The sequence below is a fragment of the Castanea sativa genome, chromosome 5 (assembly GCF_040712315.1).
Source record: "Castanea sativa cultivar Marrone di Chiusa Pesio chromosome 5, ASM4071231v1".
Lineage (NCBI taxonomy): Eukaryota > Viridiplantae > Streptophyta > Magnoliopsida > Fagales > Fagaceae > Castanea > Castanea sativa.
In genome coordinates, this window is record NC_134017.1 from 18,067,883 (window position 1) to 18,085,442 (window position 17,560).

The 17,560-nt window shown below is 34.4% G+C and overlaps 1 protein-coding gene across 1 annotated transcript; it reads right to left on the reverse strand.

Moving 5' to 3' along the window:
- Positions 1-196: 196 nt before the first annotated feature.
- Positions 197-4,933, reverse strand: LOC142634844 (uncharacterized). Its single transcript, XM_075809096.1, has 6 exons — positions 4,646-4,933; positions 3,944-4,048; positions 3,680-3,799; positions 2,308-2,559; positions 1,352-2,097; positions 197-305 (listed from the first exon to the last, which is right to left on the reverse strand). The coding sequence occupies exons 1-6, from the start codon at positions 4,931-4,933 to the stop codon at positions 197-199; spliced, it is 1,620 nt and encodes a 539-aa protein (XP_075665211.1).
- Between the last annotated feature and the right edge of the window lie 12,627 nt (positions 4,934-17,560).

Sequence of the window (17,560 nt, forward strand, 5' to 3'; positions counted from 1 at the left end):
ATTAATAGAAGAAAGAAACTCAATTATAGAAGAGCAATTCAAGAAGCCCCAACACCTAGACCAATCAAACAAAGTCTTTTGGCATATAGCTTGTAACTGAACCAAGGATTTCTTAGTATCCTTAAAAGAACGCTGATTTCTTTTCGTCCAAACAATCTACATCAAACAGCCAAGAACCAAATTCCATATGTCTGAATTAAATTTTCCCAGCCAATAGCTCCAACACAACACAAAGCTTTCCATAGAACCTTGCATAACCAATTGGATCCCAAAGAACTGAAGCATATGCACCCACAGCAAGTGAGCTACAAGACAATGAAGGAGAAGGTGATCCACAATTCCCTCATTACAATGGCACATACAACACCGATTCACCAAAGTGCATTCCCTAAGCATAAGATTATCCAATGTAAAGATCTGCCTATGAATCACTGTCCACACAAAAATGCCACCCTCATAGGAATCCTAATTTCCAAACACCCTTCTAAGGAAAATTGGAGACAAGTGCACCCTGAATCTTATTGTAATAGGACAGAATATCAAACTTGCCATTCCCATTGAGACACCAATGTGAAATATCACTCCCAGAACACCTAGGAATCTAAGATTGAATGTACTCAAGGAAGGAGAAGGCAGCCTCTAATTCCCTTTCATGAAAATCCCTATGAAATCTCAAATTCCAAATTATATCGTTTCCACCCTCCTGGTAGCATAGAACATCAAAAATGTAAGCTTCCTTGTTATTTGAACACACATACAACTGAGGATAGAGCATTTTAAGTGAGTTGTCGCCTACCCACTTATCATGCCAAAATAGAATACGAGTGTCATCACCCACCACTAGGGCCACATGTTTGGAGAAACTCTCCCATCCATCATGAATACCACGCCACAAACCGCATCTATGGGCCCTTCTACATACTTTAGTAGTCCACCCCCCTTCATCCTCTCCATATTTAGTTGCAATAACCCCCTACCAGAGATGAATGCCTTCTCGTCCAAACCTCCATAACCATTTCTCTAATAAGGTTTTATTAAAATGCATTAACTTCCTGATCCCCAAACCACCAATTTCTAATGGCAAACACACTTTCTCCCAAGCCACCAAAGATATTTGAAACACTCCTCTGAAGATCCCCATAAAAAATTTCTCTAAATATGCTCCAACCTATCAGCCAAAGCCACAGGGATGATAAATAAGGATAAGTAGTACGTAGGAAGGCTAGAAATAGTACTCTTCAACAGAGTAGTCTACCACCCTTCGATAAATAAAGATGCTTCCAACCTGAGAGTTTCTTCTCCATCCTCTCCAAAATAGGATTCCAAATAGATGTTGTTTTATATGGAGTACCCAACGGCAATCCCAAGTATTTCATTAGGTAGACTACCCACCCTACATCGAAGTATGGTAGCCAAAGCACCTATATTTTCAACCTCCCCAACCGAAACAATCTCACTATGCCCCACATTTACTTTCAAACTAGTAAACGCATGAAAGTAGGTCAAAACCAGCCATATGGACAACAACTGATCTCTAGGAGCATCGCAAAACAAGATGGTGTTATCTGCAAACAACAAGTGTGAAATGCATACCCCGATAAAGGTAATTGGCCCTACATGAAAACCACGAAGCAAACCACAATCCTTGGTTTTCTTCAAAATCTGACTTAGTACTTCCATAATTAAAAGGAAAAGAAGAGGGGATAGCAGGTCACCTTGTCTAAACCCACGAGAGCTTCTAAAAAAGTCTACTGGAGATCCATTCACAAGAATAGAGAAGTGAACAATAGTGATGCAAGCCTTAATCCACCCCCTCCATTTCATCCCAAAACCCATCCTACCCAACAAATAAAATAATGCATCCCAATTCACATGGTCATAGGCTTTCTCAATGTCCAATTTACAAACCACGCCAAGAACATGACTCTTCAATTTGCTATCTAGACACTTATTAGCAATATACACTGAATCCAAAATTTGTCTCCTACCAACAAAAGAATTTTGAGACTCAGGGATGAGAATATCTAACACAAGCCTCAATTTATTCGCCAACACCTTGGATAGCAGCTTGTACACACTTCCTACCAAACTAATAGGCTGAAATTATTTTTCTTGGGAATTAGAGAGAGAAATGAGGTATTTAAAGACCATTCAAACACTGAATACCTATGAAAGTGCTCAAAAACAACCATAAAATCCACCTCTACCACACTCCAACATTTTTGAAAAAAAAAAAAAAAAAGCCATGGTGAAGCCATCTGGACCAAGTGCTTTATCCCTTTCCATCTCCATCAAAACCTAGGTAACCTCTTCTTTTGAGAACTCCCTCTCCAAGGACAACCTTTCACCCTCTCCAATACAAACAAAATCCAATCCATCCACAATTGGATGCCACATACTTGTCTCTGTGTAGAGATTTTGATAAAACTGAATTACTTGAGATTGTACAGCAGATCCGTCCTCATATAAAACACCATCTACCTTGATGCTTCTAATGTTATTAGTTCTTCTATGAGAATTCCCTAATCTACGAAAGAACCGAGTGATATTATCTCCATCCTTAACATACAGAGCATGGGAATTTTATCTTCAAAAAGTCTCATCTAAGGCAGCTAACACTGCAATATCACCTTTAACCTGTGTTCTGTAGGATAGTTCCTAATATGAGAGTCCCAGCAGTTCTTCCTTTGCATCTAGACCTGTTGGGAAATTTAGACCCCGGTTGATAGAATTAACAAGTTTTAAACCCAAGTTGTTAATTAGATTTATTATGCATAAAACTTGTTAAAACAAACAAACATCAATATCATGTCACAAATAAAGTGTAGAGGAAAAATAAATAAGACAAGATATGATGACTCAGGAAAACCAATGAAACCAACCAGTTTCACAGTAAAAAACCTGGGGGGAAACCTTCCTAAAAAGCAATCCACTATAGTAAAGAGAAGTTTTAGATTTAGTACAAAACCTTTGTCCCTAGACTCTACAATCCCCGTAGATGAACTCATAGTAGAAACCTTCTACCGCTTCAGAACCTCTAAACTCTTCAATATATGAACGCCACCCTTTGATGCACGGATCCCAGTACGTGACTCACTCTTTTGCACGAATCTCAATACGTGACTCACTCACCAACTTGAGAAAGAAGAATGTTGGTTGTAAAGTTCTTCACTTCATCAACAGTGAAGATCAAGAAGCACTTGGTTACAAAACCCTAAGGTGTAAAGACGCAGTAGCTTCTTTTAAAGAGAATAAGGCTTCGGTCACCTTTTGCATATGTTCTCCTTTTATTCTCTTTTGTGATGACCTCTAAAATATGCCTTATATATGTCTAGGGTTGTGAGAAAAGGAACCCTACACAAATACAAAAGCCTGGCCCAAAAATCAAATCTGAAAATTTTGATTTCCATAACCTCGATAGATAGCCTCAATAGATAGCATCTGTCGAGCCTCAATAAACTTCGATAGATAGCTATCTGTCGAGCAGGTGTCCAACAGCTATCTGCAGGTGTTCAGCAGGTGTCCAGCTTTAGTAAACACCTTTTCTTCACTTGTTTCTTGATCCAATCTTCATGGCTTTAATACTAGACTTGAACAACATTTCTTTGAAGTATTAAGCACATCCTAGATTAATCCAAATACAAGTAAAGTGCGTTTTGTCAAAGGATTCACCAACTACATAAAATATGTCCTTAACAAGACCCATTAATTTAGACAACAAACACTTCTTCCTAAAAGCTAAATCTCCAAATTCCTCACTATTCCACTTCTTGAGATCTTCTTTATGAGCCTTTAGTTTCTAATCCAGAACAAAATTTAGGGAACCCATTAAGCAAAACCCATCCCACCATTGTTTAACTTTCTCAACAAACCTTCAACTTTGAGCCACATATTCTCAAACTTAAAAGCACAGTACCAAAAGTGGACAATGGTAAAAAATTACACAAGGAAGCACCCTTTGAGACACATTTCCAAAATGATCCACCCAATCCACAGAAACCAAAGTCCTCTCAATACGAGACATAGCTTGGGGCACAGCATCTCTAAACTAGGTAAAAGAAGCCCCATCCAATGGTAAATCCACTAGATAATTATTCTCAATAAAGTCCGAGAAGGAAAACATGGCTAGGCTAAAAGACTCACAACCAAGCCTCTCACATGGATATCTAAGAATATTAAAATCACCAAATAAGAAACAAGTATGGTTCCACCTAACATGCACCCTAGACAACTCCTCTCACAAAACTAGCCTATGATGATCAACATTGAGACCATATCGACCAGTGCAGATCCATTTAAAACCATCCAATACTCCCCTAAGAAGTACACTAACAGAGAACTAACCAATAGAAATATCAATTTTCTCGACCACCCATTTATCCCAAATTAGCAAAACCCCCTAGATGTTTGAACTACATCCAATACAGCCCAATCAATGAAAGGACTACCCCATAAGCTCTACACAAGAGCAGAATTTAAAGAAGAAAGCTTAGTTTCCTGCAAACATACGATATCACATCTCCCTTCCTTTAAAAGATTCTTACAAACCTCCGTCTTTTAAGGGTTATTTAACCCCCTAACATTCCAAGAAAGAAGTCTTAAGGACATTTATAACTACCAGTTACCCCTAAACTAGCCGACGAACCTCTATTCCAAGACTAAGTCCCTCGTAGTTTACTATAGATAGCAGGCTCTGCAATTCCCTAAGACCTTTCTGTCCAACTTTAATAAGTCTCCGATTACCGCCATCATTAGCAACCTTGAGACACTCCTGTTCCAGTAAACAAAATAAAGTCCCACATTGAGCTTCATGTTTTACAATAGGAAAATCCACCATTTTGCAGAAACTATTCATCATTTTAGACACCCATTTTGAATGTTCCACCTTTGTCACATCAAACTCACCCTCTTCAACCACCGTGTTCAACACCATATCCTCAGCTACCCTAGGGTCCCATTGAGACAGCGGACACACTCTAGAGGACCACTCTTGTTCTTCCCATTACCAGAATCTCTAGTGTCAACCCCACTTTGTCCCCATGGAAGACATAGAAGCTCAGACTCACAATTTTTCAGTCCATCAGCATATGCAGCATCCGACACTGTTGTACCTATTCGAGAGTCACACCCCTCTTTGTCACTCACATGGGGGACATCCGTAGATACTTCCTCCACCTCCTCATACCAAAGGATCCCCCTCCCTAACCAAATTAGTCAAGGGAGAAAAATGATTAGAAACCTCCCGCTGATGATGATGGAGAGGATCACCACTCACTGTCATGTTCTCCGACGTCTGCACCGCCGGGTGTAAGCCTTCACCCATAACTTCGAGCTACCCAGGACTGATAGAATCCACCGTGTTCCTTAGATCGTCCCCAATCTACCTCACAACCTCCCTATCAAGATGGGAAGCCACCAAGATAAGGGTAGGAAGTTCCGCTAGTGAGCAAGAGTTGAGAATCATCGACTGGGCCCTCATTGGAGCTGCAGGAACCAATATCAGAGACTCCGCCGCTGCCCCAAGTTCCCTCGAGGTCTCGCCTAACTCACTCGTGCCCTGATTGTAGAACAATCTCTCGCTCAACCCATTCAGATAAGATTTAGTGTCTTCCTCTGAATGGGTTCTTCCTCTGAATGGAATTAATGGACTTAGGCTTGGGTTTGATTAACCACAGGCCCCACTTTATTAGGCCTTTGTAACTTATATTGGTCCATCCAAGAGACAACCCGTTTACCCTCATCTGGTTTAAATACTCTTAAGGCCAAATTGGCAGAAGTCAACTATAAAACAAATTCACATATGGGTCTGCCATTAGTATTAGAAACAGTAATGGCAAAATCTCCCTTTATCACGTTATATCCCAAAATATCTCTAGAATTTTGAAATTTCCTATTCTTCCGCTGATTACCATAATTGATAAACTTCTTCCCATTCTAGCCAGCACCGGCCATCAGACCACCACCAACAATACCAACTGATGTCATCTCTGCCACCGTTACAGTATTCTTGCCCGATAAGAACCTGTCTAATTCTTTCTGAAATGAACACCATCTAGAACGATTCAAGCTAGCTAGTATCATCACACAACCACGGCAAGCTCCACCATAATACACAGCTATATCCACCAAGAGGCTAGCCTTATTTGATCTTCCATAGAATTCGAAAAATTTATTGTTTTCCCTATAACGCTTGCATAACAAGTCCTTCCCTGGAACCCAATCCCTTATATCAACAAAACAAGAGCGAATCCATTCCAACCCTCTACGTCCCACCCAAATGGAAAATTTGATATTCCGGCGACTCTCATGAATAGCATAAGAATCAGCCCGCCTGCCATCAAACAAGAAAGAAAAAACTTTAGAATCAATAGAAAAAGATCATTTACTACCCCCTCGGCCAAGGGCGGAGGCATGTATATGGGTGGGGGCCCAAAATTTAAATTTTTTAAAAATATTATACAATTATTTTTATGTTTTCAAAATTTAGTCTACAAAAATAAGAGTTGGCCCCCTCAAATGTTTAAATTAGTCCAATAATGCTCTTAAAAAAATAATTGATCTAATATTTATAGAGATATAACTTTATTTTTCGCAATTCTATTTTTTATTGTAAAATGTGTTTTTATATCTGTTAAATATTTGATAAAATTTAGTATCAAACATGTTTGAATCTATCTTTTTCAACCCGTTATGTGATGATTAACAAGTCATTGACTCATTAAAAAAAATTTGTTACTAAAACTACACATGAAATGTGTCTGTAGTTGCCATATAATGGGTTAAAGTAAGGTAGCTTTAAATATGTTTTGAAGCCTAACTTATTCCTTCAAGTTTTGGATCTTTCATGTTTTTGAAAATTTCATTAGTTCAATTGAAAATTTTTTTACTTACTTAAGCATAAAATTTGATAATTTGTATTTTAAAATGAAACTTTTTAAGAATTTGACTATGAAAATGGAAAAAAATGAATTTTATTTTATGAAACATCGCCATTAAAAATAATTTTGATTGAAAATACTAAGCTCTTTTTCTTTTGTTGGGTGTGTGTATATATATAACTTATCAAATAAAAAAGTGTGTATATATATGTGTGTATATATAATAAAAAAGCGCACGTGTGTATATATATGTGTGTGTGTGTGTGTGTGTGTGTGTAGAAGTTGTCTTAATAAATATATTAGTGTCACAACTTAGCCCCCCCCCCCCCCCCAAACAAAAATTCCTGGCTCCGCCCTTGCCCTCGACCAACAGGAGGTTTAGGTGTTGTGTTATGGAAGGTCAGTTTAATATTGTTATTTGGTGTGGGTGATATAATGGTGGTTATTTTTGGCATTGTTTGTGGAGGTAGTTTGGATAGAAGTGGTGGTGGGATAGTCGACGAAGAACGTGGACAAAAAAAGTGGTATGGGTAAAAGCCAAAAGGTGATCAGAACTGTGTTGGGAAGAAACCAGGAAATTGAGGGGGTAGCTAGTTGAATGAGGGTGGTAAAAAGGGAAACAAAGGTGGGGGTGGTAGTGATGCAACACCACTCCGCCTTATTGTTTCAACACTTAGATGTGTTATATCCACGACCTTTGCTCCACTATTGAGGGAGAAGAAGTGCTAATCGAGCTAGAGCCCATTGGTGAAATTAAGTGGTATGCTTACCAAAATAATATTTTAGAGTATAGTTTAGAGGGAAAAGAAAAAGTAAAAAAGGAAGACAGATCTTGAATGAAAATCAATTCAATTAAATACCCAAACCTAAGACTAAATCAATTCAAACATTTAAAGCAATATTTTTTTTTTTTTTTAAATTACCGATAAGGGTTTCTAGTGGTCTGACTGAAAGATGTCAAATTTCTCTTGTTACCAACGCTCTTTCCGAATAGCGAACTCACGTTCTCTCTTATTTCTCTGTCTTTGCCCTTTCCAAACCTAAATCATATATAATCCCAAATTTCAAAAAATCCAATCAAAACCTACTGTAACCCAAATACCTAAATAAAAATCAACCAAATTTCTCAAAACTAATTCATATTCATACCCAAATCTAAGAAAGAATGAGAAAAAAAAAAAAACCTTATCAGTGGTAGTTCTCTCTAAGTCCGTATCTCAATTCCTGCATACACCTTTAGGTTACTAGTGCCGATTCCAGTGGTATAAGTCAAACAAGGGAACAGATGGTGGCAAGAAAATGATAGTGATGGCTGGTCGTACGAACTCTGTCTCCTTCTCATCTTTGTATCGCAAGGTTTTTTTTTTTTTTCTTTTCTTTTTCTATCTCTGTATCACAAGCATAATAGTATTTTAATTGATTTTTTATATATATATATTGAGAAACTATCAATTGGTATTAAGACCATGAAACAATAGAATTTATCATTTTTTAATTGTGTATGTGGCAAATTTTTAGATGGCCTTTTTTCTTTATGTTGTAGCACCACCTTAATTGCAAAAGAAAGCTTATGCTTTTATATATACTAGTGTTTAACCCGCACAATGTGCGGGATCATTTTATAATTTAGGCTCACATTTACATAACTCACACCATAAAACCCCTTTGATAAGTTTGACCTTTGAATTGCATATAAGACATGCAAAAATAATACCCATTTGTTGTTGACATTAACAATCTTGGCTTTGCATGTCACCAATTAATTTCATCTATTTGTGATAAAATTGTATATATGTTAAGATTAGGCTATTCCTTTTTATTTATTTAATAAATTAACAACTTTCCTAATACTTGAACAACTTGGACTTCAAAAAAGGGAAAATGGTTTGCATTTTGATTTTCTCAACTCGAAATATTTGCCTTGTTCATGGCCTTTAGTTGTTATTTGTATAATATAAACCTAAAAGGTCAACAATCAAGCTCAGTACTTAAAATTAGGACCTAGATTCATTACTTGAAATTAGAAGCTTTTTAATGTAGCACCTACAAAAATGCATACTCATAGCATTCTCAATTTTCATCAATCTTGTATTCCCAAAATAAGGTTGCACTGAACAGTGCGGCAATCTAACAGAGACAAATGAATTACAATCTACAATTATAACTAAGTCCAATATTAGAATCACATATATTACAAAACTTAAATTCATATTGATATAAGAGTCTTAGGATGCTCAGATTACAAAACCATAGCCTAAATACAGAAAATTAAATCTCTCATAATCTGAAATAAAACAAAAAATTAAGTAAATAAGAAAAGGGTATAAAGAATAGAACTTGGTGCATACTTCTTAAGCATTTTTTATGCTTCCAAGTCTTCTATTTCAGCAACTATTTTTCTATTATGTAAGAAAGTTATCCATCCAGTCCTTTAGGAGGTCCTTTTGGCATAATTTCCTTTATGACTTTTGGAATGCCAAAGTTGATGTAGAGCTTTGTTGCCCATGTAGTCAATAGTTACCTACAATTTTTTTTAATCAGTTAGGCATTAACATTTGTCATGTTTTCATTTAAAGTATATGAGAATAATATCTAATAATATTTAAAAGAAACACCCAGACGATCAAATAGTTAAACATAGAGGTGAGAAAAACATAACTTTCATTTCACAAAAATGATATAACTCTCATGCTCAACACATATTGCAAAGATCAATTCCACATCTATATTTCATGCCCAACTGACAAAACACAAAGTAGCAAGGCACAGATTAATTAAGTTTAAATATAACTTAAGAAACCAAAATGCTCTAAAACAGAAAATGTAGTGAGCTCAAGTATAAGCGAAATCTGGTTTTCGCTTATACTTTACCTAAGGATTTCGATGGGTAATAGTGATCTGTGCAATTATTCTCTTTAGACTCTATGATAATATCTACTCCCTTTAATTTAATTTAACTTAACATGATGTTTCTATGGATGATAGTGATATATGCAACTTTTCTCATCTCAAAGTCATCCTCAATGATTTATTGGAACTTACGTACTTAAGAATGTCCTTCCATTGTTCAAAGATTTCAATTGAAACCAAATAATGAAATCATCTAGCTGAGCTGGTTTTTGGTTTGCACAGCATGTGAAACCAAAAAATGACATCTCTTAACCATTAAAGCAGAGATTGCAAACTATTTTTCATGTTGCATCAAATGTTGTAGCCTTACTTCCTACTTTTAAAGTCCTACAACAAAAGGTAAGATCCAATTCATGTCTAGTGGAATTTCAAGTGCATTGTATCATGCATGTGATGTGTAACTAGTGTACTCTATCTTTTACTGCTCTACAAGTGCATGATCTATGCAAAACACCTTGCTTAGCTCCACTATTCATAAGATTTTAGTTTCAAGTTTAACACTTTTACTACTGCTTTGGTATCAGTTTATGGATTTTTGGTTTTCTTTCTTGGCTGGCTGTGGTGAGCACTTTTGTATACCTAACTATTCTTAGTGAAACTGCAAAGAGGACAATCCATATAATTGCAGCCATTATTTTCGATTGCTCAAAAAAAAAAACATAGCAATTTTAAATTGCAACAGAGAAAGATGAAAGAAATACTGCAAACAAAGCCTAAGAAAACATTGAAAATATGCGTTGAATTGTAAAAAGTAATGCAACGGTTCAGTGAAAATTTAAATCTGAAAAATGAAGGTTTGGACCACGATTAATCAAACCTTGATTCTGCATTTGTTAGTGGTTCATGTACAACCTAGAATTCAGATAGCTTCAAAATCTATCAATAAATTATCAATAAAATGGAACATAGTGGTTATAATGAAGTCCATACATATTAGAGTAGAATACTAAAGTCACAAAATAGAGTATATATTCTTGAAACTTAACGTTATCTTGATTAACGGATTGAAAAAAAAAACCCATAGAACTCCATATCCAATCATTTTGACAGGAAGCCAACTTATTTAGAACTAACTAAAAATTAAAGAATTAAGATACCTACTTCAACATTACATGGTATTGGCATGCATTGTGGAGGCACGAAACCTATAGTAAACAAAGATGACCCACTATTTTAACATATATGATCATAGCTACAAAAAATAAATAAGTATCAAAACAATTCTCATTATAGTCAAATTTCCTTTAAAATATTGATTTTCAATTGAAAATCTTATAAATTATATGTTAGCAATACTATTAACCACTCTTCAATTGACATATCTGATCCACATAAAAGAAAAAAGATATAATAGAAAAAACTTTGAAATTACAAACTAAGAATAATTTTTTTTTTTATAAGTACAAACTATGGATAAAATTGGACAGAAAATAGTTAGCATTACTTTTTTTTAACCACAATAAAACACATATATGTTCAATCTACAAATCTCACCAATAATGGAGGATTTAGAGGATTTAAAGGTTCTCTCAAAGAGAATGCATCAAATTTTTTATTTTTTAAAAAACATTAAAGCATAAATATTTCCAATTGGTGAAATTCCCCAATAATGGAGAATTAAAAGGCTTTCTGAGATATAACCCCCAAAGTAAATTAATTTAATCTGTTCTAGCATGTTCTTATGTTGCAGTTAGCCATGACGATGAGCCCTACTTATTATCCATTTTCCTTCATATCATCTCCTAGAAGTGTGCTACAAAACTTTAAAGATGAGTGGCAGATGTGAAGCCAAAACTTTTTTTCTAATTAAAACATGATAAGTCACTAACCAAATTGAGTCTTAAGAATTGAGAATGATCTCTAACATATTTAGATGTACCAAAAGCAAGGGTTCAAAATACGGTAATCCAGTAACAATAATAAAAATGAAGATCGTAATTATAGCATTTGGCAATCATAAGCTCATAAAGTACTGTCTTTTGTCTTTTGTAATTATAGTTGTAATGTGAACTTCTAGACGTATTAACTTTAAGTATAAACTGTTAGGATGTGTGCCCTTAAATCCTATTGTATGGTATTATGTATGACATTTTATATGACTTAATGTTGTGATTAATAAAGTTATTTTATTATTATCTAAAATAATGGTAACATAAATATTGGGACATTATTATATAGTCTATGAGACGCATAGTATGTGATTTAGTTACAGAAGATATAAATCACAAGTTCTTTGCAAATTCAAAATTATAGTTCGTAGTCAGTGATGAAATTGGACATTTCATCTACGAAAACTATAACATATCAACTAAGATGATTTGTCTTGATCATGGAAATGGAGATTTCTAGTTGGTATGTTGATATATTTGAAGAGTTAAAACATATTGAACTGAGCTGCTATGAGATTTATTATTCTCCTAATGACTGTCAAATGAATAATAAACTCATGAGTTTTATTTATATGAACTCTTAATCCTGAGAGGATAATGGACCTGATCATAAAGTGTAGGTTGCTTTGATATATCAGGAGTGAGGTCTCAAGTCACAATCAAAACCTCAGTATGTTGGGCAGCCAAAATTAGTGTTGATGGAACATATATTGTCAAGGCGAAATTCATAGTCTCTTAATAAAAATATAAAATATTCCCTTGAGATAAGTTTAATGGGTTTGGTTATTTAGAGTGTTAGGCCTAACCACTTTAGTAAGGAGTTACTAAAATATATATTTATGGACATAGATTTCATAAATATATGATGAATAATTTAAAGGATTAAATTGGGTACTCAAGAAATTAAGATGTAGTAATTTTCAAAGTGGCAGTCTATATTCATGACTTGTATTACTACGAATATTTTATGAGGAGTTGCATGTACAATAAAGTCTTGAGATATAATTTATTAATAAGACCTAGAGTGCAATTATATTTATATAGTGGTATTAAATATAATTAATGGTAATTTTGGACTTGTCAAGAGTTGACAAAAAAACTCAAGACCCATTAGAGCTAGTGTCTTATTAGTCTCTTTTGATCCCACTTCAAACTACACACTAAAACCCAATTGGAAATGCCCAATTAGATAATCAATTATATATAAATGGAGAAACATACATAATTTTTTATTAGAGAAACATCATTATGAAATGGTGTGTATGTGTGGGTGAAGCCATTCCTTTATTCTCCCTTGGAAACTGATTGAAAGACCACACTTCTTAGGCGTAAAGTGGGATTGAAGTGAAGATTAAAAGTGTTCCCAAGTACTTCTAATCTTTTGTTTTGAATTTTACCACACCAAGGTACGTTATCTTGTTCTTAAATTCTGAAATTTACATAGTGCATGTTATTAATCATAAATGAAATAGATCCATGTTTGTTACTTCTGCTGTTTGTATGAGATACAAAACCAGATTTTCCAACAATTGATATCAGAGCTAGGTTTTCAATATCATGCTTGTATAACATGTGATTAAGTTTTAGAATTTAAGAAAACCGTTATCTTGGTGTTTTAATTTTTTGCAGTAAAATTTTCTGTATAATTGTGTAGACATGGTTTTATGAATTTATGTATTTCTTTTATCAAGATTCAAAAAACTTAAGTTACTGTGCTTGATAATTAGACAGTATTTTTAAGTTTCATGTAGCGAATCTACTGAGCAAATGCTATAATAGATTGCATAGTTTGCTTTCTATCTCATTAGCGTTGGAATTCATATGCCATGATTTATATATATGATATATAGATTGAAGTTTCTGAACAAATCATCTAGAAGTTTATGGCCAAGGATATATCTTTTGGATATAGTTATTGAAATAACTGTCATGTGCGTGAATTTTGTTATTGCACCGCTTAGCTATAATAAGACAATTTAACGTTAATGCTTGATGGCCATCTTATAAGCATGTGTTAATTGCCTTGGATATATTGAATCCGTATATTGAGGGGTTTAAGAGAGGATGGGAGATGTTTAAAACTGGTTTCCCACGAAAAAGCACTTTAAAAGGTTGTTTTTAGGTGTTTCGTGACTGGCAAGTCGTAAGATGAGTTGTGAGTGAGTCGTGAAAGCTTCTAGATGAATTCACGACTAGGGTTTCGTGACTAGGCGAGTCACCAAAACGAGTAACTAAAACTACCTACTCGTGAGAACATGTTTTTCAACACAAAACATGTTTAAACAATAAAAACCTTTAATTTAAAATTTCTAATGGGAGAGAGATACAAAGGTTGGATCTTACAGCCTCCATTATCGGTTCATAATAGTGTGGGTAAACACCTCGCCTTGGCATATATGCCTTGCGATTCCAAAGGAAGGTGTTTATTTTATAATGCTACAAGATTGAACTAACCCATTTAAAGTAGTGTGGACAAGTATCTCATCTTGGCATATATGTCTTACAATCCCAAAGAAGGGTGTTTTGTTTCATGGTATCGCAAGTTTAAACACTATAAAAGGGAGATGAAATGTGGCTACACATGATTCTAGATAATAGTGTACACTAGACTTAATGTAATGTTAACCTCCCAAAAGAGTTATGTCATTATTACTTAGCAGGTAAAGGTAATACAACATATTACTAGTATTTGATAAGAGTTATCATAATAGCACTAATAATGAGAATAGTTCTCAATCAACCATAGTGTTTATAATAAGCTTGCTACCAAGGAATTATAGACGTAAGATTGGGTTGCCGTTGCATATTTTATATTATGGTTTTATTATGGTTCCATACTATATGCTTATATGTTAAATTGATAATGTTCAGTTTAGTTATTATATTCATATTTATTGTTTTCAGATTTTATCATGGCATCATTTTGCCCACTTGTTGCTATTCTTAATCAAAACAAAATGATTGGATCCAACTATGTTGACTGGAAAAGAAATTTGAACATTGTTCTCACAACTGAAGAGTACAAATATATACTTACTCAATCATGTCCTAACTTTCCTTCATTAGATGCTCCTTTTGAGGAAAAACAGCGATATGATCGTTGGTAGAAATCTAATGAAATGGCCAAGTGCTATATCCTAGCATCTATTTTAAATGTTCTATAGCATCAAATGTAGGATATAGAATTAGCTTCGAACATTATGCTAAGTTTGAAGGAGATATTTGGTGAGCAAGGTCGTTTTGCAAGACAAGAAACTATGAGGCAAATTTATAATACCAAAATGGCTGAAGGTAGTTCAATGAGGGAGTATTGTCTTAAGATGATCTCTAATCTGAATACATTGGAAGTTTTAGGTGCCGACATTGATGAAGAATTCCAAGTGGATATGATACTCCAGTCACTACCATAATTATTCAAGAAATTTAAACTTAATTATAACATGAACAAAACAATTTATTCATTGTCTGAATTAATGAATGAGTTAGTGGCAATGGAAGACAATCTTGGTACATCCAGTGTTAAAGCCAATTTGGGTGAAGTTTCTTCTTCTCAATCTAAGTCGAAAGGCAAAGGTAAAAAGAAGAAGAAGGACTTTACCAAGCAAGATGGTAAAGAAATTTCCTTATAAGTTGTCAACAAGGGAAAGAAGGAGTACACCAAAGGAAAGTGTTTCCATTGTGGCGAGAAAGGGCATTGGAAGAGGAATTGTCCAAAATTCATTGCTGCCAAGAATAAGGATATGAAATGTTCATTCCTTCTTAAAATATGTTTAGTACAAAATACCACAGGTTCCTGGTGTGTGGATTCAGGTTGTACTAATCATATCTGCAATTCTTTGCAGAGGTTCCAAGAGACCAAAAGACTGAATGAGGGAGAATTGTTTCTTACTTTGGCTAATGGGAGCAGGATTCCGGTTGCAGCTATTGGAGTGTTTAGTTTATATTTTAATTCTAGAGTTTTAATATTGGAAGACTATCTATATGTACCTAATGCTCATAGGAATTTAATTTCTACAACTTATTTAGGTAAACATGAGTATTGTGTTATCCTAAAAGACAATGTTGTAATAAAGAAGGATAAAGTGTTTATCTGTTCTGGCAATAAATTGGATGATCTTTATTTTTTTTAACTCCTAATAAGCATGAATTATACAACTTTGAATTAGATAATAACTCTCATGTAAAATCATTAAAAAGTAAGTTTCATTCTAATGATGCATATCTTTAGCACTTGCGTTTGGGTCACATTAATTAAATAGAATTTAAAGACTGATCAAAGATGGACTCTTAGAGCCATTGGACTTTGATGAATTTTCAGTTTATGAATCTTGTTTGGAGGATAAAATGACCAAACGACCTTTTAATGCAAAATGTAGAAGAGCCCAAGAGTTACTTGAATTAGTTCATACAAATGTATGTGGTCCTATGTCAACCCAAGCAAAAGGAGGTTATGAGTACTTCATCACTTTTACAAATAATTACTCAATATATGGTTATGTGTACCTAATGAGATGAAAGTCTGAAACTTTTGAAAAGTTCAAAGAGTTTAGGGTTGAAGTTAAGAATCAATTAGGTAAAAGCATAAAGGTCATTCGATCTGATTGAAGTGGCGAATACCTTCTTGGAGATTTCAAGGATTATCTAATGTAAAATGGGATTGTATCTCAATTGACTGAAACTGGAACTCCTCAACAAAATGGTGTAGCAGAAAGAAGGAATAGGACTCTTTTGAAAATAGTTAGGTCTATAATGAGTTATTCAACTTTACCAGTTTCTTTTTAGGGATATGCACTAAAAACTGCAATGCATATTTTATATTTGGTTCCATTAAAATATGTTCCTAACACACCCAAGGAATTGTGGAATGGGCGTAAACCTAGTATGAAATATCTCTACATTTAGGGATGTCCAGCACATGTGTTAAAAGGGAAGTTTGATAAGTTGGAAGTAAAAACAGAAGCATGCATGTTTTTAAGGTATTCAAAGGAAACTAAGAGTTATTTATTCTATACTCATAAAGATAACAAAATGTTTATTAGCACTCATGCCAAATTCTTGGAAGATGATTATGTGAATAATTTTAATCCTAGAAGCAAAGTTGTTTTGGCTAAAATAGATGAACCTGTAGTTGAACAACCAATTGACGAAACTAGGGATGATATGGTTGTATCAGATACACCACAAGATACTACTCATGAGATGTCTAGTACACAGGTGTCTCGTCGTAGTGGGAGGATTGTTTGGCCACCTATAAGATTTATAGGTTTAGGAGAAGCTTATGAAGCTATTTCAAGAGAGACTAAATCTGATCCTTACACTTATGAAGAAGTAATGAATGATATATATGCACATCATTGGGTCCAAGCTATGAACTCTGAATTGGAATCTATGTACTCCAATCATGTATGGGATCTTGTAAAGGCGCCTAACGGTATTAAACCTATTGGTTGAAAATAGGTTTACAAGAGAAAGAAAAGGATAGATGGAAAGGTTAAAACCTTCAAAGTAAAACTAGTGGCGAAAGGGTATACAAAAAAAAAAGGTATTGACTATGCTAAAAATTTTTTGCTATTAGCCATGCTTAAGTTTATCAAAATTCTCTTATTCATTACTACTCATTATGATTATGAAATTTCGCAAATGGATGTCAAAACTGCATTTCTTAATGGCAATCTTAAAGAAGAAATCTACATGATGCAACCGAAAGGTTTCATAACAAAGAACCAAGAGCATATGGTATGCAAGTTGAAAATGTTCATTTATGGATTTAAGCAAGCATCTAAATCATGGAACATCAGACTTGATCAAGCAATCAAGTCATTTGGTTTTGAACAAAATCTTGATGAGTCATGTGTGTATAAAAGACATTGAGATAAAGTAGTA

Coding starts and splice junctions, on each gene's coding strand:
- LOC142634844 (XM_075809096.1), bottom strand. CDS start 4,933: ATGGTGTTGAACACGGTGGTTGAAGAGGGTGAGTTTGATGTGACAAAG. Junction 4,049..4,645: donor GACTTAGTCTTGGAATAGAG/GTTCGTCGGCTA, acceptor TCTTTTACCTAG/TTTAGAGATGCTGTGCCCCA. Junction 306..1,351: donor ATACTTGGGATTGCCGTTGG/GTACTCCATATA, acceptor ATTGTCTTGTAG/CTCACTTGCTGTGGGTGCAT.